We start from the raw sequence: 26,142 nt of genomic DNA, 5'->3' as shown, positions 1-26,142 counted from the left end.
AAGTGCTGCTTCCATTTCCAAACAGAGAACTGCTAATGAAGACAAGGAGCGCTGCATTATTATTGTCTCTCAGCCTGTCAAGAATAAGAGAAGCTCATCTTCACTCTTCCAAAGGTTTTTCAATCTTCACCATGCTGTCTGGATGTACTTTTTCCCGGCAAACAATATCAAATTGTCAGTGAGGCTTTAATTACTTGCCACTTTTACATGAGATTTCAGTTACGCACGAGCTTCTATTGGAGCTCTGATAGCACTTCCATCAGTATCTCATCTTAGCAGACAGTGCAGTGAAGAGAAGGCAGACAGCGGGCACTTTGTTCATGTAAGAGGTGAGGACTGAGTGTGACCAGCCTTTTCTCATTATCAGTGGCTGTCATTTTGTGATCACTGAATTTAATTGTGTTGTTTCCCGCAGCAGCAGGCAGCTGAACTCAGATTCCCTGAAACCGCCACTGTGACGGCCTGCCCCACATCGAAACACTCAATGATGATGCTGTGCTTATTGTATGCTCTCACTTTAGCCCCAAGTGATGTCAGATGTTCTGTTTACACATTGTTCTGCTTCTCTCGAAGTGGACAGGAATCTGTTGTGGTGGCTTAAAGACCTTGTAACATATCTGCATCTTGAGTCTTTTTGAGTTGAAAGCTGAGTTGGAGTTTGATTGCTGTTTGATGACCTGTTTTTCTTCTTGTTTATTGGTGATCCCATCTGTAATGTTTTGTCAATAGCAAACTGCATTGTACTTGTCAGTAGAGTGTGGTGTTTCAACTCTGTGTGGATCACTCTGTGTGCAATCCAGTGACACAGCTATCATCAAAACAAGAAATGAATAACTTATACACCTCAGTCAGTAAACACTTCTTTTATTGTAATAAACTTTAAGTAATAAAATGATGAAAGGCATTGGTCTTACAAATAATGATGTTTGTAACTTGGTCCCTGTGGGTTTAAAATACTTTCTTTAGATTGAATTATCAACAGATTAAGTCCCTAATGGTATCGGCACTGTCATGTAATGAACCTTAATTTTTGGTTCATCGTTCACAGAGCTAGTGGGAAGTGAATTTATTATATGATGACAGATGTTTAGTGACAAGTTAAAAAGGCTCTCCAAAGAATTTGGCTCTTCATAGAATAATGTTCTCTCTGTGCTATGTCAGACTATCAGATTATGGATCCAATACTATGCAACTATCCTGGGTTCTGGCACCTATTTTGATGTGATACTATTTTTCAAAAGTTGATGCAAAAGGTTTACTGACAGGTTTTCACAAAGGCCGTCATGATTTTGGCTGTTCACAGTGCAATGGCTCAAATCATCAAATCAAGTCAGATATATTTGTATAGCGCCAAATCATAGCAAAGCTATATCAAGGACCTGCACGACATGTAGAGCAGGTCTAGACCAAACTCTTGATAAAATGATTCAAAGAGAACCACCAGCTCCCCCAATGAGCAAGCACTGTAACAGGCAGGGTAGAGAGAGAGCGAGAGAGAGAGACTCACAGAGGCACACAAGAGAGGGGGTGGGAGAAAATTTGGGTAGAGGAGGGAGAGATGAGAGCAGGAGGAGGAGATATTCAAAACAGGTGCATGGAGGAACATATGATGCTGCATGGAGTTCGTGAAGATATGGGAGCAGCAGGGAGCAGGAACATGGGCAGTGATGATTTTCTGTCTCAAATTGATTCGTGGGCAACTGGACATGTATTTGTCTAAGAAGACGTTGAAGACTCTTATCAAAAGGGGCTTCATCAGTTCATGTGGTCTACTAGTCCACACTAGTCTGACCAAGGCAGTGGAGAAAGATCAGGATATTTAACCTCTGTGGGTGTGTTCGCCAAAAAGTACCTGTGAAACTAATGGTTTCACTTGACCATTGTTGTGGTCACATGTGGACAACAGTCGTTGGGGTCAGGTGTACCCCTGGTGAACGACGATCGTTGAGAGTCTGAGGCTAAGTTGTTCATTCTCCTGGGTACAGATGAAAGGGCGACATTGTAAATGGGAGATAGTGATGTTCCATCACTACTACTACCACCTTGTAGTAAGGACACGGAGCAGCCATCATCAAAACTTTGATGGTCAGATCTGTTGAAGAGGCTGAAAGAGATTCACAATAATTATACCACTTCATTTCAGAGCATGAAGGCAGCGGTTTTCTTTCAAGACTTTAAATGGTTTGTCTTGTCTGGGAGGGAAAATGTGTCAATAGGAAATTCCATAAAGCACTTGAATTATATTATATATATTAAGCAACATTTGTAGTGTAATGATATGGACACAGTGTGCATTCTTCTCTTTGATAAAATTCAACCTCTGAACATTAAAAAAAACAAGGATTTAGATTTAAGAGTCAATTATTAAATGGGAAAAAGAAAATACAATATTGAAAATTCTACTTTTTCACGGTATATTAAGATAACCCCAAAAAACTAGAACACACCAGTAGTCATGGGAAAGTATTTTCCCCATATTTTGTGTACTGTAACTGTAAGCATGGCTGTGTTGATTCTTTCTCAGGTTTAAATGGTGTTGCTCTCTTAACTTGAGTTTCAGAAGTTAGCTACACATAAAAATAACCACTATGTGCCTCTGAATAAAGGTAAACTGCTGCAAAGTAGAACTAAATCACTAGTTTAGTTGTGTACATTACTACTGTTATGAAGAGAACTACATGCAGTTTTATGTGTGGCAGGTGGGGCAGCATGGCGGCATAGCAGTCAGCACTGTTGATTCATAGCAAGAAGGTCATGGGTTCGGTTTCCAGCCTGGGGCCTTTCTGTGTGGAGTTTGCATGTTCTCCCTGTGCCTGTATGGGTTTCCTCCCACCACCCAAAGACATCATGTTTGGGTTAACTGGTGACTCTAAATTGTCCGTAGGTCTGAGTTTGAGCGTGAGTGATTGTTGATCTTTGTCTGTTACTGCCTGTTGGCCCTGTGATGCACTGGTGACCTGTCCAGGGTGTACCCAGGATTGTTGCGATTTTCTTACAGACATGCAGAGAAAAGTAACAACAGTAACATTCATAAAATCCAAAAACTAAACTAAAATGATTGAAAGAACATGCAGCAATTTCAGGTCAGTTTTTAAACCCGGATTTAAAAGTATCAACATTTGTTGCTGAATTAACCTTTTATCTTTTCACAAAAAAAGTTAGCAAATGCATTGCATTTCTGTGCTAATCTGTTTTAGAGGGTTTGTCAGTTCATCAACCACAGCAAACAGAGTTTGAGAATTGTTGACATTCTTGTTAATCATGTCAGATAAATGCAGCTGTCTGGCCTTGGAGAGCTTAGCGAATTTTTATAGTCACACAGGACCTGTTTGTACAGTTCATGGTGAATCTGAAGTTAAGTTTTCCTCCACTTATGCTCAGCTTTCCTGCATTCTCTTTTCAGGTTTGTTACCATTGTGGTGTTTCTCAAATTATATTTTCTGTTAGGTTTCTTGGCTGATGCAACAGCATCTATTTAATTTAAGATAATTGAGTTGAAATGACCCAAGAGTTCCAAGTCAAATGACTCTGCAACACATCGGTGGTGATGAAGCTATGGCCTTGACAAACTGTGCATTTGTACTCTCACTAATGTACCTTTTCTTAACAGATAAGGATATTTTTAAACATTCTGAGTGGTAAGGAAATTTAATAAAACACAAAAATATTCAGACAAGGCCAGCTCATTAACTACAACAGCTTTAGAAATAACCAGACGGCTTCAAATGTATCTACACCCTTGAATATGTTGGACCAGTCAATGTCTAACACAGAAGAAAGTTCTCTGGCCTTACCATCAATATCATTATCTGTGTGAATGTTAAAATCCCCAGCTAAGATAAAGTAGTTCAAATTAGTGGAAATGGAAGCTGTTGCCGGACTCCTGACTGGGATAAGGCATCCTTTGGAGACTTCGGGTGATGTGGAGCAGAGGGTCAGGTGACAGGGGAGAGCAGGCTGTTTGCCTCTCCATGGTGTCCTTCACTTTTCTCTGCAGAGTCAAGTTTGGGTTTGCCATCCAAATGGTATTACGCAGCTGAGTTTGGATGTATCTCACCAGGTCTGAAACATTTTCTACAGTTCCAAAAGATATTGACGGTGTCAGTAAAATTTATCCCATGGGCGATGCACGCAGTTGACAACCTGGTGTGCAATGAGACTAGGTGCTTGAGTGAGCATTGGAGCGTTCAGATTTAATTTCCCATTGAAATTTCCTCTGTGACGGACGACGGGTGACGGTTGATGACTTTGATGTAGCACCAGAAGGAATCAGTAGGAAAGTAAGCTTCCCCAGCTATTTCAATGTCATTAGGACACATCAAAGGGAGTGTATGGGCCAGGTCTTTGGCAGGAGGCTCCACATCAGATGCGATCCTGCGTATAAAAATTGGAGTCTCTCTATTAGTGTTTGAAGCCTCCGCCTCTTTTACAGAAGCTGCAATAGGGTCAGTGAATTGTTCATTCTCTTGAATGTGTAGCAGCCTTTCAATCTTCTTTTCAAGCTCTGTTATCATCCCAGTAAATCATTTGCAGTCAGTGCAGCTCGTTGCCACTGTGAGGTTAGGAGCCACACTGATAGGCTGGTGGCCAACAAAAACTTCAACTTTGGGCAATCAATCTTCTAGCAGCTCAAAATGGTTGCTTATTGTCTCTGATGTCCAGAAAACAACTACATCGTTAAAAATCTCTCAACTGACAACAACAACTGAACAAGTTTTAACAGCCGCTGATCTGTGTGTGTGTGTGTGTGTGTGTGTGTATATGCTCTCCTAAATCCTGGTTTAGGAGAGCAGGAAGTAAGCTGCAATGACCAAAAGCAAAAGGAAATAAAGAAAATATAAGCGATAATAACAGGCGATAAAGAAAGCATGAAGACTGATTTAAACCAGTTTTGAGAAAGAAAGAAAGAAAATGATTTTTTGAGTATGATAAAGTGTAACATTCTGATGCCAGAAGTACATCAGCACTAAATCCCAGCACATCACGGGCCCTGCAGATCCAAATTCTTTGTGCCATGTGTTCTCGGCAACAAGGCGTGCCAGTGGGTCAATATGAGAACACTTTTCAGGACTTCAGACCACACCAAACCTCACTCCACTCTGTAACGGTGTGACCACACTGGGGAGACAGATGGATCAAATCGATGGGCTTTTCACAACCAGATTCAGTGAGAAAACGTTGCTTTTTCCTGGGCGAAGACACTGAGGCGGACTTGTTTTACTCGCTGCGTCCACTAGAGGGCAATATAAAATTGATATTTATGTGTCTGTACTGTATTAATTTTGCGGTCACCATCATCCTTAACCACACATCTGCTGTCAGCAGATGATTAAGATGGGGTTTCTGCTCCTTCAATTTCCCCTTCCTCAGATTTTTCATGGTGTCAGTCTGATTAATGGTAAATATTCTGTTTCAGTCAACCCAGTCGTCCAGTGGTTTATCGGTAGCTCAAAGTGAAGTGTAAGTGATTCAAATCCTCTCTGAGCTTCAGATTGACATGAACGTGCTCAATGTCCAGACTCTTTATTTTTTTTTTACAAACTGTTTTACTTTCTGTATGCATCAGCTGTTTTCTGCCAATAAGATGTACAGTCTCCACACCCTCTTCCAAACTCCTCCTCAGGCTTCTTACTTTAGCAAAATGGTGGCCTCCATAGTGCAGAGTCTCAACAGCCCCTCTTCCACCTCATATCAGCGTTTCATTTCCATTAATTCCTCCACATTTTCCTTATTCACTATATTAATGCGAAATGAGAAAATGAACATTAGGTACTCTTTATACTGAGGAGCTGAGCAACAAAAGGTTCTGTGTGATATAACTGTCAACTGTGACAAAAACCACCAGTTGTTTATCAGTTGTACAGGGTTTGGTAGGCCTGGGAAGTGTGTATGTTCAACTCAACCACATTAAGTCAGGTCACGCTGATCAGGTGGTATTCTCCAGTCATTTGAGCTGGACATCACAATTAATAGAGGAGACAAGAGAATCGTTTTGAAAGGTTTATGGCACTTAAAATTTTTCTTCAGCAGGATAATGAACACCACCTTTATAATTTAAATTATATCACAAAATACAATCCCCTCAATAAAATTACTAATGACCTTTAATAATTGGTCAGCCATTTTTTAAGACACATAAACGCATAAAATAAATCCGGATTTGGGTATTATTTTGGTTAGTATTATTATTTGGGTATTATTGGGTATTTATTAATATCATTTAATATCATTGTGTAAAAATGTGTGAAAGTGGCTTTACACAAAAAAGCCTTTCAAAAATCTAATCTTCACCCTGCAGCAGGAATCGATCTACTAGTAGATACGCTGTTTGGAGGTGTTAGTTTTACGTCCCATAAACTGAAAACACTGTGCCAATTAGAGGAAAATTGTTGAATTTAACACATATTTTGTTCTTCAGTTTAATCTGTTGCTGTCAGATAATTTGCTTTATTATTTTTTTCTTTCTGATTTTCTATGTACTATTTTGTGAGAAAGACAAAGCAAGAACATAACATTAGGACTGAGATAAAATTTATTGATCTCTCAAAGAGGGAATGTTTTTTCGTTAAGGTGGGGGTCGAGCAGTCTGCGGCTTAAAGACCTGATGAGGACCCCCACTGTAACTTCTATAATATAGAAAGGCACATAACTTTACATATTTGCATTATCTGGCTAAACTCATGAAAAGCATGACTTCATTTCAGTTAATCTCAAACATCTGTTTACATTTGTTTTTGTTGATGATTGAAAAAAGACAGCTTGAAGAGTTACTGTATCCTACTCCACCTCAGCCATCAGTGAAGAGTGGTTGCGTGTGATGAGCTGGGAGACAATGTCACTTTTCTCCAGTGTCTCCACATATCCAGTGTGCAGTGTTGGAACCCTCAAGACTTTGATCACTGACATCTGAATTGCTAGCTCATCCCACATTCCTGTGCCCGCTGGTCTGAAAAATGTCACAGACATGTCCCACCATCGCTAAAACAACTGTTCTCCTCAAACAAAATGTACCATGCTTGGTGTCTACATTACCTTAGAGGTGATGCAGACAGCAGTGATAAGCAACAGCACACCCAGAAGGAGCATGACGAGTCTGATGATCATGTGAGTTACAGAAGCTGAAACAGATTTTAAAATCATCCCATCAGTTCACATCATTGGCTATAACTTCAATTAATGGGAAATGCTTTTCAAGTTCCCGAAAAACGATTATATAAAGAATAAGATATCAGGATTTTTTTTGCACAAAAATCTTAATCTTGAAAAATCTTAGTCCCATCAAGTTTGTATGTTTAGATTTTGGATTCTTTTCCTCTTTGTTTTAGTTACATGATGGTAAAGATAACTGGAGGATTGCGGGAAACTACCATGGAAGCTCCATGTTCCACCCATGTCTTCAATTCTGCTCTGTTAGTTTGACTGATAATCTGATCACCAAACGAGAAGACAATGAGCCCGCTCAACCTGTACAATCTGCACTCGAAAGAAAACAAGGGTGTCCACTGACAGGCAGCAAAAAGACGGAAATGGCCAATGTGTAAAATGCTGGAAATCAGGTAATCTTAAAATCATATAAAACATAATGCATGGAATATTTTGTTAAAAACTTTAAACTATTTTATTTGTGAGAAACACAGGCTAGTCAGTGTCAACACCACTAAGTGACTGCGCATTTCATAAGCATTCATGTTAAGAGCTGTCATTTCCCTGTTTGACTTGGATTTACCTGCAACAGTGACATAGAGTGGCAGACTCTCAGCAGAGAAGAAATTTGCGAAGGCATAGAGGTGATGAACACATCTGTAGTTCCCTTCATGAGTGTAGTCTGCTGCAAAGAACAGGAAGTGGGCAGAGTGATTGACAGCTAACAGGGTGAGATTTTGTACTCCATCAGAGTTGTTGAAGATCAGATGGAAGGATCCTCCTTCAAACTGTGATTCAGCAGAGCATATGATGGTAAAGCTGGAATCCAAGAGCACTCTGAACACCCCGTCTTTGGCCTGGGAGCCTCCATCAGTGGAGGGAGACAAGGAGATATTTGGCTGAGTCAGATAATCTGTGATGACAAGGAGAGATGATTGGCTAAACCAGCAACAATGTGAACACAAACAGACATAAGGCACACACACAACACCCTACTTTGCAGTGGAAAACATCCACTGCGCCAGCAATCATCCATTTGGATAAATAACATCCACGGGCAGCAAGAGCGCTGGGAAAGATATGGCAATGGTGCAAGAAGGAGGATAAAGGCATTGGTAAGTAAATATCTGGTGTGTCCAATGAGAGTTAAGGGGGATTACGGCCCACTGTCAGGTCCTGGAGCAGCTAATGCTACTAATTGGGTGAAAATCGTGGTAGCAGCCGCGGGCCAGGCTGAGGAGTTTAGGAAACAATATTCTAAAATAATTATGTTTCACTTAATGAACCATCAGCAAACTAACTATGCTGTGCCAGCAAGTTCATAAGGAGACCATTATGGTCCTTCTTGAAAAATCACAATGCTAATTGGTTAATAATAATATTCATATTGATAATAATTAATAATGTAACCGTTGAAAAAATGAAGCCATGGCTGCATTCAGAGGTGAAACATGCCTGTCTTGTAGTCGCATGACAGCTGTGTTGCTGAACTGCATTGGCTTGCACACATTGGTGGGCTCACACCGGCTGTAGGTGTACTGCATCATTGGCACTGTCTTTCCAACTCTGGGCATAAGAGTTTGTAGTATACGGAACTGTTTAAATCATAAATGTGTTAATTTGACAGAATTCAGTGGCAAATTCAGTGTTTACTTTTTTGTGTGTCGTGTTGAAGGTCACCCTAGACATCCAAAAGAAGTTGAATTTATTTATTGTTGTTGGTATGTTGGCCTCTGTTTTGATCCTTTAAACTGATATGACATTTGTTTTCTGTGAGTATTTTTAAATATTTTTTTCTGCTGTCCACAGCTACTCATCTGGATATATTGCAGGCAACATAATGACTATAGGTAACAAAACAACCCACATCAAATCGTCCAGAATATTAGTTTGTCCAGTAATACCTGAGCATATCACCTCAAGGTTAGTAGGACCGTTGAAGGTAAGAGTTTCTAATAAACAGTCATAGAGTTCTGATGCCGACAGGACACAGGAACTTTTAATCCACCACACAGGTCTGTCTGAGACCTCATCTTTGATGGCTGTTGAAATGATATAACCGCAATCCAGCTCTCTGCAAACTGTAGCTGCAGAAACTTGGTCCCATTTAGACTCCCAGTCAGCCAATGGTTTCCAGATTCCCTGGTGTTTCATCTCCAGTGAACCGGCACAACGGGATGCCTCTCCTACCAACCTGATACCATATCGATCTGTGGGGATACAGGAGGATGAGGAGAAGTGGCACACAGCACCAAACCAGAGCTACAGCTCGTCTCCTACCTGAGCAGGTGAGTCGAAGAACTTTGTTGTTTGAGCAGGCTTTTTGAGGTGACCCTGAGATTAAACATTCCAGGAGACGAGACTCATTGCCTTTACACCAAAAGTAAGCGCCAAGCACTGGAGCAACTTCTTCATACAGCCCTCCACGAACGATCACAGGAGGGCCACAACCAAGTTCCCGACAGACCACCTGTGCAACCTTCTCATCAAAGCTGTCTTCACACACCAATGACCATGATTGGCCAAACTTCACCTCCAGTATGCCCGAACACAGGTCAGTCCCATTGAGTAGCCTGACAGATTCTGTGGATAGGAAGAGACAGCAGCATAGAATTTTAAGCATCTGTATATTTATCAATTTTCTCTACTGCTACCCCTGCTAATTATTATCCCATTTGTTTTGTTTTTTGTTTGTTTTTGCAGATCTACCCTGATTCATTTCCAGATGCCTGAGCTCCTCAAACTACACTGTGAAGGAGACTAATGTGAGCCACTGCTCGCACTTTCTCAGATGTCACTGCAATTTTTAAGCTTCCAGTTTGTAATTTTGCAGTTGTCAGCAGGCGAAACCATATATGCCGGAGGTGGAGCTGTGAAGGAGTGAGGGGTCAACCTGACCTGCTCTGTGCTCAATCTTGACTGGCAGTCAGGTCACTGGGTGCGGTACAATCAGCAACCACACCCTGATGCCCACTCTCATTTATGGTCTGTTTCCCTTTAAATGGGACCATCATTAAATAAATTAACCCCAGGGTTGTATTGAAATATTGAATAATGAAAAACACAGTCAGTTGCACTGCCTGGCCCTGTTGGCATTAGGGTTATCACTTTTTCAACAAATTTTGAATGACCCATAATTTGTTTAGACACCCTCCAAAAAGAAGAAGCCCCCCCCCTCCAAAAAAAAATCCATAATTATTTTAGTGGATTTATTATCTACAAAGCTATTGTTGTGTTCTTTGTTGTTTATTATGGCTGTCATGCAATCATATATTTGTTCCCTCCATTTCCTGAGATAACAGGATATGCTGGGTGGGGTTACCCTGGACAGGTCGTCAGTCCATCACAGGGCCAGCACACAAAGACAGACAACCTACAAGTAGTTATACAAAAAATTTTTGTTGGATGGTCTTTGAAATGATAAGTCCTATAAAGAAACCTAAACCTAATCCTATAAAACTACTACATTATGTTATACAGTCTGTGATAAAGTAGGCCTTTAAAAGTAGTAGTTAAACAGAGAGAATTATTTTGGTGGAATAGAACTTGCCAACTGTAACAAAGTACTTTCGACATTACTTAAAAAATGTTTTTAGGGTCCTACAACTCAGCCAACTGTGATGCTGAAACTGCAGCTACTGCGTTAGGCTAAGTGACAGTTAAAGCGGTGATCAAAAGCAAACTGTTTCAAATGGTCTGCTATACTCAATAGAGACTGCAGACATTTCCAACAAGTGCCCCCACCCACCCACGCACACATTCAAATTCAAATGTTTGAATTTCAAACAAAAGGTGACAACCCCATTTGACACCTACTGTGTTTATCTTCCGGAAAAAAAAGGAAAGTTGGGGGATAATTATGGCCCCCATCTTCTGCTGTTAGATGGCTTTAGGCTGCAGCTCAGGGAGCATTTACACAAACTTGTGACTGTCCTCCTCCCGCACTAGTCTAATATATTCCACTGACAATGTAATACAATAACATCACTGTTAGTGTCTGTGTCATTAATGATGTTACCTGAGCAGGCAATGGTCAGGTTGTTAGCCCTGGATTCATTTTCATTCATTTTCACACACTCCCTCATTGGGTATTTAGACTTAATACAGGAGGAGTAGAGCAACCACACAGGTTTAACTTTCGATGATATTTCTGTTGTTGAAATAGCAGATCCACAGCCCAGCTGTTTACAGATGAATTCTGCTGTTTTCAGGTCCCATTTTAAGTTAGCGTGATACGCTGGCCTCCAGAGTCCTTTGTGTTTTAGCTCCAGCGTGCCAGTACATTTGTTATCTCCTCCCACGAGCCTGACATCATCAGGGTCTGAACAAAGACAAATGAACAATTAGGACAAGAAAGATCATGACCTGAAATGAAAGTCTAGTCAAAGCTGCTCTACCTGTGCAGGTGAGTCCAACTGCATTGCCAGATGGACAGGTTTTTCTAACAGGACTTAAGCTGCCACACTCCAGGAGATGTGACTCATTACCTCCACAGTGGAACTCTTTAGTCCAAACTGAAGTCTCTCTGTACCATACCAATTGGAAGACTGAAGGAGGCCCACAACCAAGTTCCCGACAGACCACCTCTCTTTCTCGCTGGTCAAAGTTATCTTCACACACAGATGACCATGATTGGTCAAACTTTACCTCCAGTCTGCCTGAACACAGGTCAGTTCCATTGACCAGCCTGACAGATTCTGGGAAGAGAAAGAAAACAAGTGACTTTCAGAAGTTTATTTGTGTGTCGTGTTTATGCCAAAGCAAATGAGATGCGTTGTGTAGTTTTTCTTGCATTCAGAAATCAGCCACAACATTTTAACCACTGCCAAGTGAAGTGAATAACTTAGATTGTCATTTTACCATGGCACCTGTCAGTGAATAAGATATAAGAGGCATCAAGTACATTTTACAGCCACATTTTGTCCTCAAAGGTCTATGTCATGTAAACAAGACGTGTATTTTGAAAAGAGCAAACTTGTGATGGTTGGATGATTGCACCAATCTAAAACAATCAATATTAGCTTTTAACCACGACCACAATCATGACCTAACCATGATCAAGCAGTTAATTTCTATTCCTTGAACCAAACCTCACTCAAAATTGCATCCAATCACTTTCTTGGAGGTTTGGAGGCACTTTACCACAATCTCAGTATGGAGAGCAGTTACAAACAATATCGATATGTATTCTTCACTATTAGCTTGAGGCCCCAAACTATAGTTTATATTCCTCCCTTCATTGCAGTGACAGAAAAGAGGGGGGCGTAATCTATGGCAGTAGTTTAACTTCACAGTTTATGACACTGACCTGAACATGTGATATTAACGTCGATAGAATTATATCTCAGGAACACATATGGTTCATGGTTTGTGTTGTCAGATAGGAAGGTTCTCTTTGTTATGAGCAAAGAAACAACAGATCCACAGTCGAGCTTTATGCACACTTCAGCTGCTGTTCTCAGCTGCAGGTTCTCATGCTTGTCCTCTCTGGTCGATGTTCCCTCTTCTTTCTTGAGTCTACCGGAACAATAGGTGGCCCCTCCCACCAACCATTTATCAGGAATTACTGATAAAAGACAGAAATGTTCGCATTTAAAACGTGTAAAACAAGACCCTAACCCTATTTCCAGTTCTTTCTCTCCCTTACCTGTTGAAGTATATGTGTCTACCCGAGCCAAAAGAAGAAACAAAACCATGAAACATGAAAATAAAGACATGTCCTAAATGCATTTCAATATATATATATATATTGCAATGTATATTGGACATTCACATGTCTCAGGAGAATAGCTCAAACTGCATCAACATGACATGAAAACAGTATATTTGGCCAAGGGGAAAATAAGTCAAACAGGCACAAACATGGTTTCTGCCTCCAACCATCTACATAAACATACCAAAAATACACAGCTCAGTGTTAATCGCTTCAATCGTCCATCATTTAAGCAGAGTCCTACCTGGGCTGCAGAGAGACAGCAACATAAAAAGCACTCTGTGATCCATGTCCACTCAGTGTGTCATCTGAAGCGGCATGCTGCACAGTCTCTACTCTTATCACTGTCAAGCTGGAAGTCAGATCCAGCCCTCAGGGTATTTTGGCTTCTTTTTTTTTAACTGTTGTTTCCTGATTGCTTCTAATGAGGCTGTTAAGGAGCTGTAATGTGATATTTTCTCTCATTAAGTATGTGACGTTAGTTTCAAATGTAACTTAATACTCATGGCGTTGGGCAGAGAGTTGTAAAGGGAAGAAATAATCGTTTATGCATGCTACCCAAGAGAAAAAGTCTTCTCCCAACAGGTTCCAGCAGTCCCTGCAACCCTTACAGATAAGTGGTAAAAAATGAGTGGGTGGAGGAAAAGTTCACGTAAAAAGTTGTCAAGTCAGGTGACTTACTGTGTTCTTAATGTGACTAGCCTAGATCTCTTCTCTCTTGAGTCAACACCTTTTGGCAAAGATACTAATCACCAAAAGCTGGATGGACCCATCCGATTTCTATTTGTTTCTATCTAACTGAATCATGCAGTATCCACTTTATAAAGCTATCCCTGTGCCTTCTTTATCTCCTTCGTAAATTCACAAGGACAGATCTGCTAATAATGACGTTCGCTGTTCTTTCCCTGCCATCCTCCTGCAGGGAAGCCTTCTGATTATCCAACACAGTATTTGGGACAACAGTATCATTATTCTTTTTCGTTTTAGTTGTAAATGTAATTTACTTTATTAGAAATATTATTTATTTGATTCATGAGGTGTTTGCTTTCATTCAATTTTTGATCCGATTCTTTGTTAGTTATTTGTTTAACACATTTGCATAGTTCTGTTTTGTTTGTTTTTTTTCTGGTAATTGGCCACCTCAGGTTATTTAGTAAGTAGGTACTCTGAGGTACAGCATCCACTTGGCTGGGCCTGTGTTTGTTTGTTTGTTTTTTTTTCTCCCAGAGCAGGAGAAGCAGCAGCAGCCAAACTCTGGAATGGACATTTAAGTTAAATCTTTTGCCGGCATTAGACCACAACTCCAGGATGCATTGTCGTTAAGGTTGAATTCCATCTTGTTGGCAAATGGCCACTACAATGATTGTTTTTCTAGTGACTATAGCACAAAGTAAGCAGCATGTGTGAGTTTGAGTAAACTGAGATCAAGTTTTCCAACTTGGTAAGTCCAAATGTTTCAAAAATCTAGTTAGTTGTTTTCCTCCACATTAACTGAAAGACAGTTATGAACATGCGTGAAAACTTTCAGATATCGCTCCATGTCTGAACTTTGGAAAGTCCTGTCCAAAAAGAACCTTTAAAATTTGATGCCTTAGGAGTGGAGCTTCGGCGTAAGCTGTTTCTATCTGATGCACTTTTAACTCCGTTGTGTGACTGGGGGTATGGCATGTTTATTTATCAGTATTTCTCAGACTGGAAATGGATGAAGCCTCGTTTCTATAATATGATAAGACAATCTACAACCCAGTTTCATCATGCAACCAGCTGTGGCACGGACTATGAGGAGCTGTCTCTGAAAATGGAAAGTCAGGTGACAAAAAACTATGCATAAAGTTGCCAGTTGTGTCGAATTTGCAAACAATTGCCGTACCAAGACCATGGAGACTGAGAAGAGCTGGTTTGCTATTAACACTGCACAAAGACTTTCCTCAGGTTAGCCTGTGTTTCAGATCAGCAGCCTCTGCAACACAAAGCACCCGTGCCTTAACCAGCCAGGATGCTCAAATTCCTCACAGCGAGAAAGTCCATACCTAAACATCATGTTTGTACTGCAATGTGGAAGCTTGGCCAAAAATCTGGACATAAATGTGGATTATAACAGGATGAGAAAAGATTCCGTGGTGAATTCAAATGGAACCCCATTGCTGTACATACTGCAGGCACTTCACAACGGGAATATGTGTCATTGATTAAAAAGACTCAACTGAATTAGTGAACAGGGAAGTTTGAAACTGAGAATCTCAGGTTGTTTCTGTGATAAAGTCCTTAACATAGTTAAAGCGTATGCTATATATCACGAAGACCTGTCAATCTGCCTTTAGTAATCAGGCCTGCTTTTCAGATAAGGCCCATTTCCTCTTGTTTTTTCGGTTCATTGGTTAATTTGAGGACATTGCGCCATCAATATTTTGCAACTGGTTGTGTGAAGAAAGTCAATCTGATCAATGAGGAGGAAAGTCAAATTTAAACTACAGTATGATTCAATTATCAGTTAGTGGTCATGAAGCTCTGCTTGTGATGCTGTTGATGAGGGTGATTTGAGTTTCTGGGTAGTTACAGGGACACATACAAATACTGATGACCATGTTGATTATACTACGATGGTCGATGGCTACTTTTCCTGGAAATATGTTCAGTGTATAGTGCACCTAATAATCCTCAGGTCAGTGATGAAGAATCAGTAAAATATGATAGTCATCAGAACATCCTTCTATTGAAATCAGTCAATCTCACATATATATATATATATATATTTTATTTTTTTTTTACTGCACTCAGAAGTGTCTAAGTGTCTTATCCAATTTCTCTCAAGTATAAGTACTCATAGTATTTTAGTATGAAGCTTCCTTTGCTGTGTTGAAGTTACTGATTGTTAAGTCACCACTTCCTGGAAGTGTTATAAATGTAAAACCCTCAAGCATTTTAATGGACAGAAACTCTATTTTCAAGAACTTTATCCAAAAGTATGAGCATATCGTCTTGATTTCTGGTCACTGGTGTTTCTGTTGTTTGAATCCTGGTTATATGTGGTCCGATTGGTGTCTCGCTTCCTGTTTAACAATTAAGCATGTCATGAAAAAGGAGGCAAGGCTTTAGGTATTAAAAGTGCTCCTCCACTTCCCTGCAGCACCGAAGCCCCTGGACAAGAATAGCTAGACTTCCTGAAACAAAAGATATATCCCTACGCCTACAGCTGGCATCCACATGTGGTAATCATGTGCTCAGTCAGAAAAACAGTGACATTTGAGGCTGTTTCTGCCATAGGGCCTCTTGGATACATAGTACATACATATTTTAAAAGAAGGCTCTGTGACTAAAACAGATGCTGAGGTTTTTACCAAGTTTAGGTTTTTAGCAGCAAAAAGCAAAGCATCAGATTAATCCACATTCTGTGGGACACAGCTGTGAATTGATCTGTATGGAAGTGTCAACAAAGTAGGTGTGCATAGAACACTGGCAAATTCTGCAGACTGCTGTATTTGTAGACACGTTCAGGAAATATTCAGTAAGTTCTTGCTTTCCAGGTTGCAGGTTGAGGGAAAAGATATTTTCTGCAGGTATTGGCTAAGGCTTATTCTCCATGCTCTCAACCTACATTAGAAGTTTCACCTTGTCAGACAGAGTTCAACAGAGACAGGCTCTCAAGTTTCATCATTTTCAAATTCCATTCCACTAACCAACAACAGTCACTGTGTTGTCCTACAATGTATAGGTGCAATCATCCATCCATCACAAGTTTGCAATGTATAGTCTTACAATGTAAACCTGGCTTTGGTTCTTTTTCTGGGGGGGCATCCCAGTTCAAAATCTGGTTTCAGGTCTTTCACCTTGCTGAGAAAATTCATGTGGAAATACAGTTGTGTTCAAAATAATAGCAGTCCCACATCACTAGCAAGATAAATCGCTGTTTTTGTTAGAAAGTCAACTTCTACACTGCAAGTATGTCTCTAGAAGGGTTAGTAAAGGTATGGAAAACCAACAGACCCAACAGGCATGACGTACATGCTGCTGATTCTGTGAAACTGAATCATTTACTGAAAGGGGCGTGTTTAAAAGAATAGCAGTGCTGAGTTCAATTAGTGAGGTCACTGATTATGTGAAAAAAACAACCTGTTAAACAGGTGGCCCAGCTGGCTGTGCATTTGTCCAAGAAAAACAGAGTAAAATCGTCAAGACACTGTTCAGAAGAAGAGCATTCTTTGATTAAGAAGTTAATAAAAGAGGGGAAAACCTATGAAGAAGTGCAAAAAATGATAGGCTGTTCAGCTAAAATGTTATCAAATGCTTTAAAATGGCAGCCAAAACCAGAAAGGCGAGGAAGAAAAAGAAAAACGACTATTTGAATGGATCAGAGAATAACCAAAATGGCAAAGGCTGCGTCAATGATCAGCTCCAGGAGGCTCAAAGAAGATCTAAGATTGCCTGTGAGTACTGTGACAATCAGGCGACGTCTATGTGAAGCCAAGCTACCAGCAAGAAGCCCCCGCAAAGTCCCATTGTTTAAAAAAAAAAAAGACAGGCTGAAGAGGTTAGAATTTGCCAAAGAACACATTGACTGGCCTAAAAAGAAATGGCGTAATATTTTGTGGACTGATGAGAGTAATATTGTTCTTTTTGGGTCTAAGGGCCACAGACAGTTTGTCAGACGTCCTGAAAACACTGAATTTAAGCCACAGTACACAGTGAAGACAGTGAAGCATGGTGGTGCAAGCATCATGATATGGGGATGTTTCTCCTACTATGCTGGTGGTCCTATTTATCGCATACCAGGGATCATGGACCAGTTTGAGTACATCAGAATACTGGAAGAAGTCGTGAAGTTGAAGTTGAACCTTCAAGTATTTTTTAGTTTATACAGTACATTTTTGAGTTTGTAAAGAAAGATGTCAGCAGTGCTATTTTTTTGAACATTATATTTCTTCACTTTCTTTAAAATATTTTCAAATCCAATTACTTTTTCCAATTTTCTTGCTTTGAAATAGAATGTGCAGTGTCCCCAATGCATTTGTGTTCATTAAAATACAATTTATTTGACAAATTTTTGAAGACACTGCTATTATTATGAACATAACTATACCATCTTTTAATACTTGTAAATAATAGTTTTATAAATATTTTCCTTTATGCACTCATGATAAAACTTTGTTTTTTACACTAAAATAATAATAAAAAAAATAAAATAAAATAAAAAAAACACCTGATCTCTCTTTCTCCACAACAACGTATATGCAGTTTTGGCGTCAACATATTCAACAAGTCAGTTTCAGTTTGTTTCAAGATATTTCACGTCATTCCCATCTCCAAATCAGCCAATTTAGGAATTTTAGGAGGACAATTGTGGTAAGTCTTTCAAAAAAATCTAAATAATATGCACAACCACTATTGCTTTCTTTTATCACTACTTGTTTGCTAGTTTGTATTTGTTTTGTGGTACAATGTCAGCACACTGAGTAAATTACCTCCATCAGACAATAAACCTTAAGGGCAAAATATGAAGATTAGTTTTTGTTGATCAGCAACAGTAAATCAGATTCCTCACTCCCTCCCTAGTCAAAGACATTGCTTTAAAAAAATAACGCTGAGGATGAGAATGTTCTTGGAAACTTTAGTGTTGCTTTTGCATGTTCTCCCTGTGCCTACATGGGTTACTTACATGGGTTTCCTCCAGGTTCTGCAGATTTCTCCCACAGTCATGCGCCCCATGTGACTCAGCATGGATAAATGTTATAATTAAATAACCATTCATTGCAATATTTAAATAACTGTATGTGATCCAACCTTACACCAAGTCCAGAAGCAGGTCAAGAAATTACTGAGAGATTTTCAAATGAAACACAATTGCACAATAATCCAGATCAATTGTTTTTCTTAATTTAAAAATGCAATCTAAATTAATGAAATATATTTTTCATCAACAGCAGTAAATTCAGCATAAATTTACAGCTATCTCAGGTCCCGCCAGTGAAAAGACGTTGGCACCTTCATACAGTTCCTTTGACAAGTTTGTCATCCAGTGAGCACAATGCTCAAAGAAATGTGGAATTGTGCAAATGTGTGTATCTTTATCTGTTTGTATCTCCACACATTAGCATACTCCAGTCAGCTGTTCTGTGTTTGTCAGTGGGTGATTTTAGCAGCTCAAACATCAACACGCAAAAACATCTTTAAAGTGCCAATTACAATGTGGAAACCTGGGTACTAACCACCATTAGTTACAAATGAAAAATAAGACTGATCTCATGGATAAAATGTTTGTGCTTTGGGGAATATTTTGTCCCATTCTCAGTGTGGTAAAGAGTGGTAAAGTCAGTTAACACCTTGTCTATAAAGACCAAAATTTAAACCTAAGGGCGTCCGCTCGGGCAAAGATTGTCTGTAATCTGAAATTTTCCTATGCTGTTTTGTGACAAACTACTGGTTTGTTAATGTCCATGTTTTAGAAGGGAGGGTGTGAAGGGGGATGATGATGTGTAGCCAAATGTCCGCCGTTGGCTTTGTCCCTCAGCATAGTCAGCGCAGTGTTTGAAAAATCCCTCAGGATGTCCACAGTCTCTCTCTGTAGCATCAGAGACTCCTGCACAAACTCCTGCTGACTCTCTACAAGCAGTTGAACAGACTGAGCCAACACCTCCAGAGACTGAGACACAGAGGTCAGAAGCATCCTACTGGCCCGCTGCTGCTGGAGGCTCTGGGAGGCCATTTGGGCCACATGTTCCTGGGACTTGTGGGACGAAGCTCCAGCTGGCAAAGGGTCAGATGGTTTAGAATGGGAGGTTGGTTGTTGATTAGATGGGGGTGCTGAAGAGGAGGGAGGTGGTTGATGAAAGCTAGCTGATGGAACAGACAAGGAGGGAGTGGTGGTTGCAGAAGGAATTGATGAGGAGGAAGCGGAGATTACAGCAGCAGAGGAACCAGGAGGAGGAACAGAGGAAGGTGGGATGGAAGATGCAGATGGCAGAGGCTCCAAGTTACAGTCATTTGCTGCAACAGCTGTCAATGAAGAGGCAGGAGAGGGAGAAAGTGAGGAGGGAGCATGATGGGAGTGGCCAGTCAAATTGGAGTCAGCAGGGGATTGCGACAAAGGAGGCACAGCAGAGGACAATGCAGCGTCTGAATCAGATACTGGAGGGAGAACAGATGAGGTGGAGGCCACAGAGGAAGAAGATTCAAGTGTAGGTCTGGAGTAGTTGTGATTCTGGATATGGTTGTAGTTCTGAATATTATTTCGGGAGTAGGTGTATACTGGCTTAACCCTGAGCAGGGCATCATCAGGCAGAGGGTCCAGAGAGGTGGAGTTGGGTGGAAGAAGAGAGGAAGGTTGGGAAGTGAACATGGAGTCTTCATTTTCATCCAAGTCCATGGTATGTTCTGACAGCACAGAGACAAAACACAGTCTGAGTTCAAAAAGAAAAAGAAAGAAAACAAGTAACAGTAGTAGTGTAAAGACTGATTCTTACCTGCCTCATCGCCCAGGTCTACATCAAAGTCAGAGGAGGAATGGAGGGGATCAGCTGCAAATTGAAACATGGTGATGTAAGACGACTGTAAAAGCGCTCAGCACCAGTTAGAACGTTTGTAATGCTAAAATGTACGACTCCTCAAAACAACAAACTGATGTGTGAAGCGGCAAGAGAAAAGAAAAACCAAACATGGACTGCTACTGACAACTGTTACAATGTTAGGAAGTGCGTAAACACAGGTAAGCTGTGAGAGCAGACTTATGAGCATTTTGGTAAAACAAAAACCATCAAGTTCAACATCAATGTACCATTATTAAAAATGTCTTCATACTTAGATTAGTAATTTAAGTGGTCACTGAATTTCCTGCCTTGTTTACGTACAGCTGCACAGCATTTCTTATTGCCAACTTAGTACTACTTACCAGCAAGTTCTTTATCTGGTGAGGAAAGAGGAGAGAGGTCTAAGGGGGCTCCTCCAGGTAATAAATGGGAGCTGTCTGCCAGGCTGAGGTAGGAGTAAGGGGCAGTGTTGGAGGCTAGGCCTTTAGTGTAAAGATTTGACAAATCATCATCTTCACCAAATTCCTGATCACTGTCGCCATCTGAGGACAAACAAATAAAAACTACTTAATTCAAGACAAACAACATTTGGATTCAACTACAAGGATTCTTTGTTATTAGTCTGCTTCTGGTTTTTGGTGAGGCTGTTATGATTTTTACTTGTTTAAAAGCAGAGGTATTTTATCTAGGACTGGAGCACATCATAGCTATAAAAGCCAATCAAAATCATGTTTGTTAATGATTTCATTGATTGTTCCCACTGCTATGTAGTAAATAACAATATGACAAACATCAACAATGAAGTGTCATATAGCCTCACAAGATATTTGGTTTGTCATTCTAAATCACCTTTGGAGTATGCCACTTTGACCATGGCACGTCCAGCATATACTGTGCACTTAGTTATGACATACATGGAAAAAGTGTGCGTTTTGTTTTTGTGGGGTACCAGTCATTGGTACATTGCGCCATCAATCAAAAAAAAATAGTCCAGATGCGAAGAAAATCTCTGTAGGTAATATAGCCTAAATGTTTCATATCACTTACAGCCCATGTCACCCATCCCCTATTACATTCAATGCATCCTCCTGAAGCATTAAAATGGATAGCTCATTGACAACAGGAAGAATTTAAAGTATATAATTAGCAGACAGACAGTGAATTGACAAGTGATTACTTCCTCCTCAAACTGAAAATCTAATTTGAGCTTGTTTTAGGTTCAGTCCTAGATGTTCACATGCCATAACAGCATATTAGTTGTCTGTGTACATTAATTGGATGTGGGCAACCAATAATTCTGAGATTTTGAAGTGGACCATGAGTGGAATAGTCCTGTTCGGAGATATATATATATTCCTTTTTTATTTTTTATTTTTGTTTTGTCTTTCCCTTTCCCTTGTCCATGTTGAAACACTGGAGTCAAATTCCTAGTATGTTTACGCATACCTGGCAATAAAACTATTTCTGATTCTGCTACTGGTCAGATAAATCCATAGCGATTTCTGCTAAGTATGGATGTTGGACAGAACACTATCCAATTAACTAAGGATTAAAGTTCATGCAACCAAGAATACACAAGAAATTCACATTCAGTTACTAGAGACATTTTTCAAAACATATGTCTGGCTCTATCTTTGCTTCTGCTCACCTCCTCTGGGACTCATCATTAGTATCTTATGGACCATCTTCTCCACAGGGCCCAGGTTCTTCTTCCTCAGGTTACTGCCATTGGGGCCCCGCAGGGCTGCGATCCTTCTCTTTCCATCACATTTAAGGTCAGCCCATTTCTTCATGATCTGACGTACCTGTGAGAAGATACGACCTCTTTTTAAGTCTTTTATAGTGACAGTATATATGTCCTTCCCAAGTGGCAGCCATCTATACAACTGTAGCTTCTACTGATGTTTAAAACTTAAAAGCTTAAAGTTAAAGAAAAAAAAATACACCCTGATTCCACAGTAAAATGTATCACATTTAAGTGTTTTTTACAAGTGTTTTTCACTTTTTCAGAACAGAATATTCTCTGATTTATCAAAGTTATAGGACTAAATGTACTAAATCATTAACTTTTTGGAACTCTCTGTGGACTTGTCAGATAAATGAGTGGGGTCTTCAGTTGGTCAGTTGGCTGCTCCACAAAAGAGTTGGGGGATGAATCTAATATTTATCTATCTAGGGCATTTTAATGCATTAATGCACAAATTTTCCTAAAAAAGCCTTTATGAATTTATCAAAGATCAATCTTTGTCTGCCCTGTCAGGATCCAAGTAGACAAAGCTCAATTTTGTGCAGCAGCAGGTTAAAAAATTCAGGAATCATTGGAGTGAATTGTACAAAAGGTATTTGGAGTTGAGATTTACACTTGATGCTCATTACACTTGATAAATGCTTTAAATGCAGGATATATACATCTATAAAACAAAAATTAGATTGACAGAATGCCTCCACCTTATAGTAAAGAAACTAAAATAGATCATTACACCTGCAAACTGCAAGAATTGTAATGAATAAAACGTGTGCAGGAGAATAGCAAACCTCTCTGTGATTCTCTCCCAAACTGTTGATCTGATTTGTGATTTCAGCCCAGGTCTGTTTCTTGGTTTCAGCTGACACCCCTTGGTTAAACTTCCCTAAAAGAGTAAGATATAGTACGCATGATGTGAGACTTGGCTTTAGAGGTGATGTCAGCCCTGATCATATTTCTATGTATCATTCATTCATTCATTCATCTTCTACCCCTTATCCGTTTCTGGGTCACAGTTGATACTGGAGCCAATCCCAGCTCACACTGAGTGAGGGTGAGGTACACCCTGGACAGGTCACCAGTCCATCACAGAGCCAGCATGCAGAGACAGACAGAGACCAACAACCACTCACACTCACACTCAGACCTACAGACAGTTTAGAGTCACTAATTAGAATAAACATGTGGGTCTTAGAATGGTGGGAGGAAAGCAGAGTACCTGAAGGAAAATCACGCAGACACAGGGATAAAATATGAGCACAGAAGGGTCCCCGGCCCGGGAACTGAACCCGCAACCTTCTTGTTGTGGGGCAACAGCACTAACCACGATTCCTCTGTGCTGCCTATATTTATATATCTAAGTAGTGGTGACATCCATTGCACAGCTTTCACCTCAGTTACCCACTTCCTTTATGGTGATTAGTCATGCCCCATGGAAGCATGATGGCAAAACCGAGCCAGTTCGAAATGACTGAGAGTTATAGATGGTTCTCTTACGTGTCTCAGTAAAAACCTTTAACACAGCATGGCTGTAGTTTTAATAAATGCAGGACCTGTGTCATCAGGTAAATTAAGAGGAGAATGCCCTGATGGAAAGGTTTCAGGCTTGCTTCATTCATCAGCAATGGATTTTAATGTTTGTTACACATAATCAATAAAACCTCTGAAACATGGAAGAACACATCGGCCGAGCACCAACATTTGAATATTTCCAGTAATGAAGTTGACTTAAATTAAGCAACAACAAGGGGTTTGTGATTTTATGTTTGTTTTCTTTTATTGGATCTTTAATATGCTACAGTTCCCAGGTCTGTATAAAATTCATTTTTAATAACAGTAGGATTAACATTTGTAACACTGTTGGGCATATTTTAGTAATTATGTTGTTGTGAACTTAATTAAAGTTTTATGAAGATACTTTCATTTGTTGTTTGCACGTATCACACACCCACACACACACACACACACACACACACACACACCAATGCACACTTGCAGTCCCTCCTACTCACTGAGGATGATGTATCTGTTCCTCTTCACCGCCTCCAGCAGCATTTTGACTTCAGTGAAAGAGAACCTCGGTTTGGCTCTCAAACCACCTTTCACTCTTCCCACCCTATACTCTTCATCGTCATCTTGCCAGGAGGCCGACATAACGCAACCTTCAACTTGTCCTTTCTGCTTGTACAACTGAATTTTGGTACTGAGTCCAATTTCTCCAAGTTCAGCGACTGTCTTGTAATAATCCACGTGCCACCCTGGAATAAAGTCAACTGTCTGATCCCCAAAGGACTGCAAGAAAGTAAGAGAGGTAGTGAGAAAAAGACCAATGAGGAAAAAAGAAAGAGAGTGGGAAAATGCAAGACAGAGGGATAACAAGAAAGCAAAGTGAAGCTAAGCATTATGTAGACGGAAACAATGCACAGCAGACAATTCAGAGATTTGTTTTCAAAATGTCTACCAAAGTGAAACATTAGTCTATCACAGGCAAAAAATATAAAAATATAGAAAATAAAGGTAGACCAGCATTATTGCCTTAGTGTTGTTCCCTTTCTACTTTGTATCATGAAGAGATGTACACCAAAAATCCACCTCTAGATTTGGTAGAACTATTGAATACAGTACATACTATAGCTACTGCCCTACTGATGACTTCATGGAGCATACAGATAAATTATTTGGACATATATTTGCTGTTTGATGCAGCTGAGTCAGAGTTGTTGTTTAGTCCACATCCCTTGGCCCAGAGCTTGACAGGTTTCTGTATACATTTTCAGTTTATCCTTATTATCAACGGTGGAGAAAGAATGCTAAATGAAATTAGAAAAGAAATTAGAACGATCGAGAAGTAAAATGTGAAATATAGGTGTCACAATCCTAACTTAAGAACACTTCCTTTTCTTCTTCTTCTCGGCCTCTGCCCCCACACTGACCCCTTCTGGTTGGATCTTTAAATATAAATGCCTTTATGAAAAATGACATCAGAGGATGAACGATGTTTGTGTTGTACCGTGATTAGGCATCTGTCTTTAAAAGTCATTTTCACAAAGCCACTCTTTTAATTAAAGAATATCCTCTTGACAAATTCATTTAAGACTAATGTAGGTTCAAGCTAAAAGCTGCTATGTTTGCTTTATTTTCTAATATGTGTGGGGATGTCGCTAGCTAATTTCTTAAAGTTTACAACTAGACGATTTAGTATTTTTACATGTATTGTTTTGTTGTAAATACTCAGAACTTCTCAGTGAACAAAATCATCTGAATTTACACTGCGATTGTTCTGGCCACGTGGACCCTATGAGCCAATCAGCGGAGACCCTCTTCGTGCCTTTGTTGAGCTACTGCCTGCCTCTCCCCCTGCTACTCCTGCCTGGCGGCTCTCACGGGGAGCAGCTCCAAGGTTCCGCCATCTCTCCTTAAATTGCACACAGTCGAACCGCTGCTACATTAAAACGGCAAGCTCCGAGTGTGCGAATGTCCATTTGTTTTAGATACGGGGGTTCATCGTAGGTTTAAAAAAACCACGCGTCCTCTGGTTTGGCGTCGCTCCGCTAAGCTAAAATGCGGTTTCGCGACTATCGGGGGCGGAGGGGGGGGGGGTTACGGGAAGGAAGACGAAATGTCTGCTAGCTCCAGCGTCACGGTCTTCTTTTTTTCTGGTTTGCTTGTTTTGATTTTTTTAGCTATGCGTGTTTTTTTTTCTATGCTTAGACGACACACGCGTGTTGTTCCTAATTGAGAATAATCTCGATGTGAATAGCTAAATATATTGAGAAAATTACCACGGAAAATGGCGTTGTTCTCCCCCTCTCCCTCTCTCTCTCCCCTCCTTCTTCTCTGCTTCTCCCGAAAGTTCGGAGTGACGAGAACAATTGAACTGCGCATGCGCCGCGGAGCGAGAGAATTTTATGTCCCCCCCCCCTTGAAACGCGCAACATTTTCCTTTTGCTGCTGCGCGCCCCCAGTGTGCACTAATCACTTCCATTTCTTAAAATTATGCCAGTAAAATCCCAAATTCCACT

The 26,142-nt window shown here is 40.2% G+C and overlaps 2 protein-coding genes across 6 annotated transcripts; both read right to left on the bottom strand.

Annotated features, from left to right (window-relative positions):
* Positions 1-6,002: 6,002 nt before the first annotated feature.
* LOC115053364 (scavenger receptor cysteine-rich type 1 protein M130-like) lies at positions 6,003-13,178 on the bottom strand. 4 transcript variants are annotated; one of them, XM_029517999.1, is made up of 9 exons: positions 13,101-13,178; positions 12,452-12,709; positions 11,541-11,840; positions 11,162-11,464; positions 9,424-9,726; positions 9,048-9,353; positions 7,727-8,056; positions 7,033-7,118; positions 6,003-6,946 (listed from the first exon to the last, which is right to left on the bottom strand). In XM_029517999.1, the coding sequence occupies exons 1-9, from the start codon at positions 13,144-13,146 to the stop codon at positions 6,920-6,922; spliced, it is 1,959 nt and encodes a 652-aa protein (XP_029373859.1). In that variant the 5' UTR covers positions 13,147-13,178; the 3' UTR covers positions 6,003-6,919. The 4 variants fall into 4 exon arrangements, with proteins under 4 accessions (XP_029373859.1, XP_029373860.1, XP_029373861.1 ...); XM_029518000.1 differs by having other exon boundaries at positions 7,727-8,008; XM_029518001.1 differs by having other exon boundaries at positions 11,631-11,840.
* A 4,533-nt stretch (positions 13,179-17,711) lies between these two features.
* Positions 17,712-25,957, bottom strand: LOC115053151 (uncharacterized). Of its 2 annotated transcripts, none has more exons than XM_029517717.1 (7): positions 25,903-25,957; positions 24,133-24,930; positions 22,912-23,006; positions 22,025-22,181; positions 20,739-20,918; positions 20,314-20,367; positions 17,712-20,224 (listed from the first exon to the last, which is right to left on the bottom strand). In XM_029517717.1, exons 2-7 carry the CDS (start codon positions 24,272-24,274, stop codon positions 19,293-19,295), a joined length of 1,560 nt encoding a protein of 519 aa, XP_029373577.1. In that variant the 5' UTR covers positions 24,275-24,930; positions 25,903-25,957; the 3' UTR covers positions 17,712-19,292. The 2 variants fall into 2 exon arrangements, with proteins under 2 accessions (XP_029373577.1, XP_029373576.1); XM_029517716.1 differs by having other exon boundaries at positions 24,133-24,412; positions 25,903-25,955.
* Positions 25,958-26,142: the final 185 nt, after the last annotated feature.

The sequence above is a fragment of the Echeneis naucrates genome, chromosome 13 (assembly GCF_900963305.1).
Source record: "Echeneis naucrates chromosome 13, fEcheNa1.1, whole genome shotgun sequence".
Classification (NCBI taxonomy): domain Eukaryota; kingdom Metazoa; phylum Chordata; class Actinopteri; order Carangiformes; family Echeneidae; genus Echeneis; species Echeneis naucrates.
The sequence above is the reverse complement of the archived record's forward strand: the minus strand, read 5'-3'. Positions and strand labels throughout refer to the sequence as shown.

Bases quoted from the DNA above. Each gene is read 5' to 3' on its own strand.
- LOC115053364 (XM_029517999.1), bottom strand. From the start codon at position 13,146: ATGGATCACAGAGTGCTTTTTATGTTGCTGTCTCTCTGCAGCCCAG. The intron at 12,710-13,100 runs GTAGGACTCTGC...GTCTTTTATCAG, and splicing joins GCTGTCTCTCTGCAGCCCAG to TAATTCCTGATAAATGGTTG. The intron at 11,465-11,540 runs GTAGAGCAGCTT...GTCTTTGTTCAG, and splicing joins AGTTGGACTCACCTGCACAG to ACCCTGATGATGTCAGGCTC.
- LOC115053151 (XM_029517717.1), bottom strand. From the start codon at position 24,274: ATGTCGGCCTCCTGGCAAGATGACGATGAAGAGTATAGGGTGGGAAGA. The intron at 20,919-22,024 runs GTGAGCAGAAGC...GTTTGTCCTCAG, and splicing joins AATGATGAGTCCCAGAGGAG to ATGGCGACAGTGATCAGGAA. The intron at 20,368-20,738 runs GTAAGTAGTACT...TTCAATTTGCAG, and splicing joins ACCAGATAAAGAACTTGCTG to CTGATCCCCTCCATTCCTCC.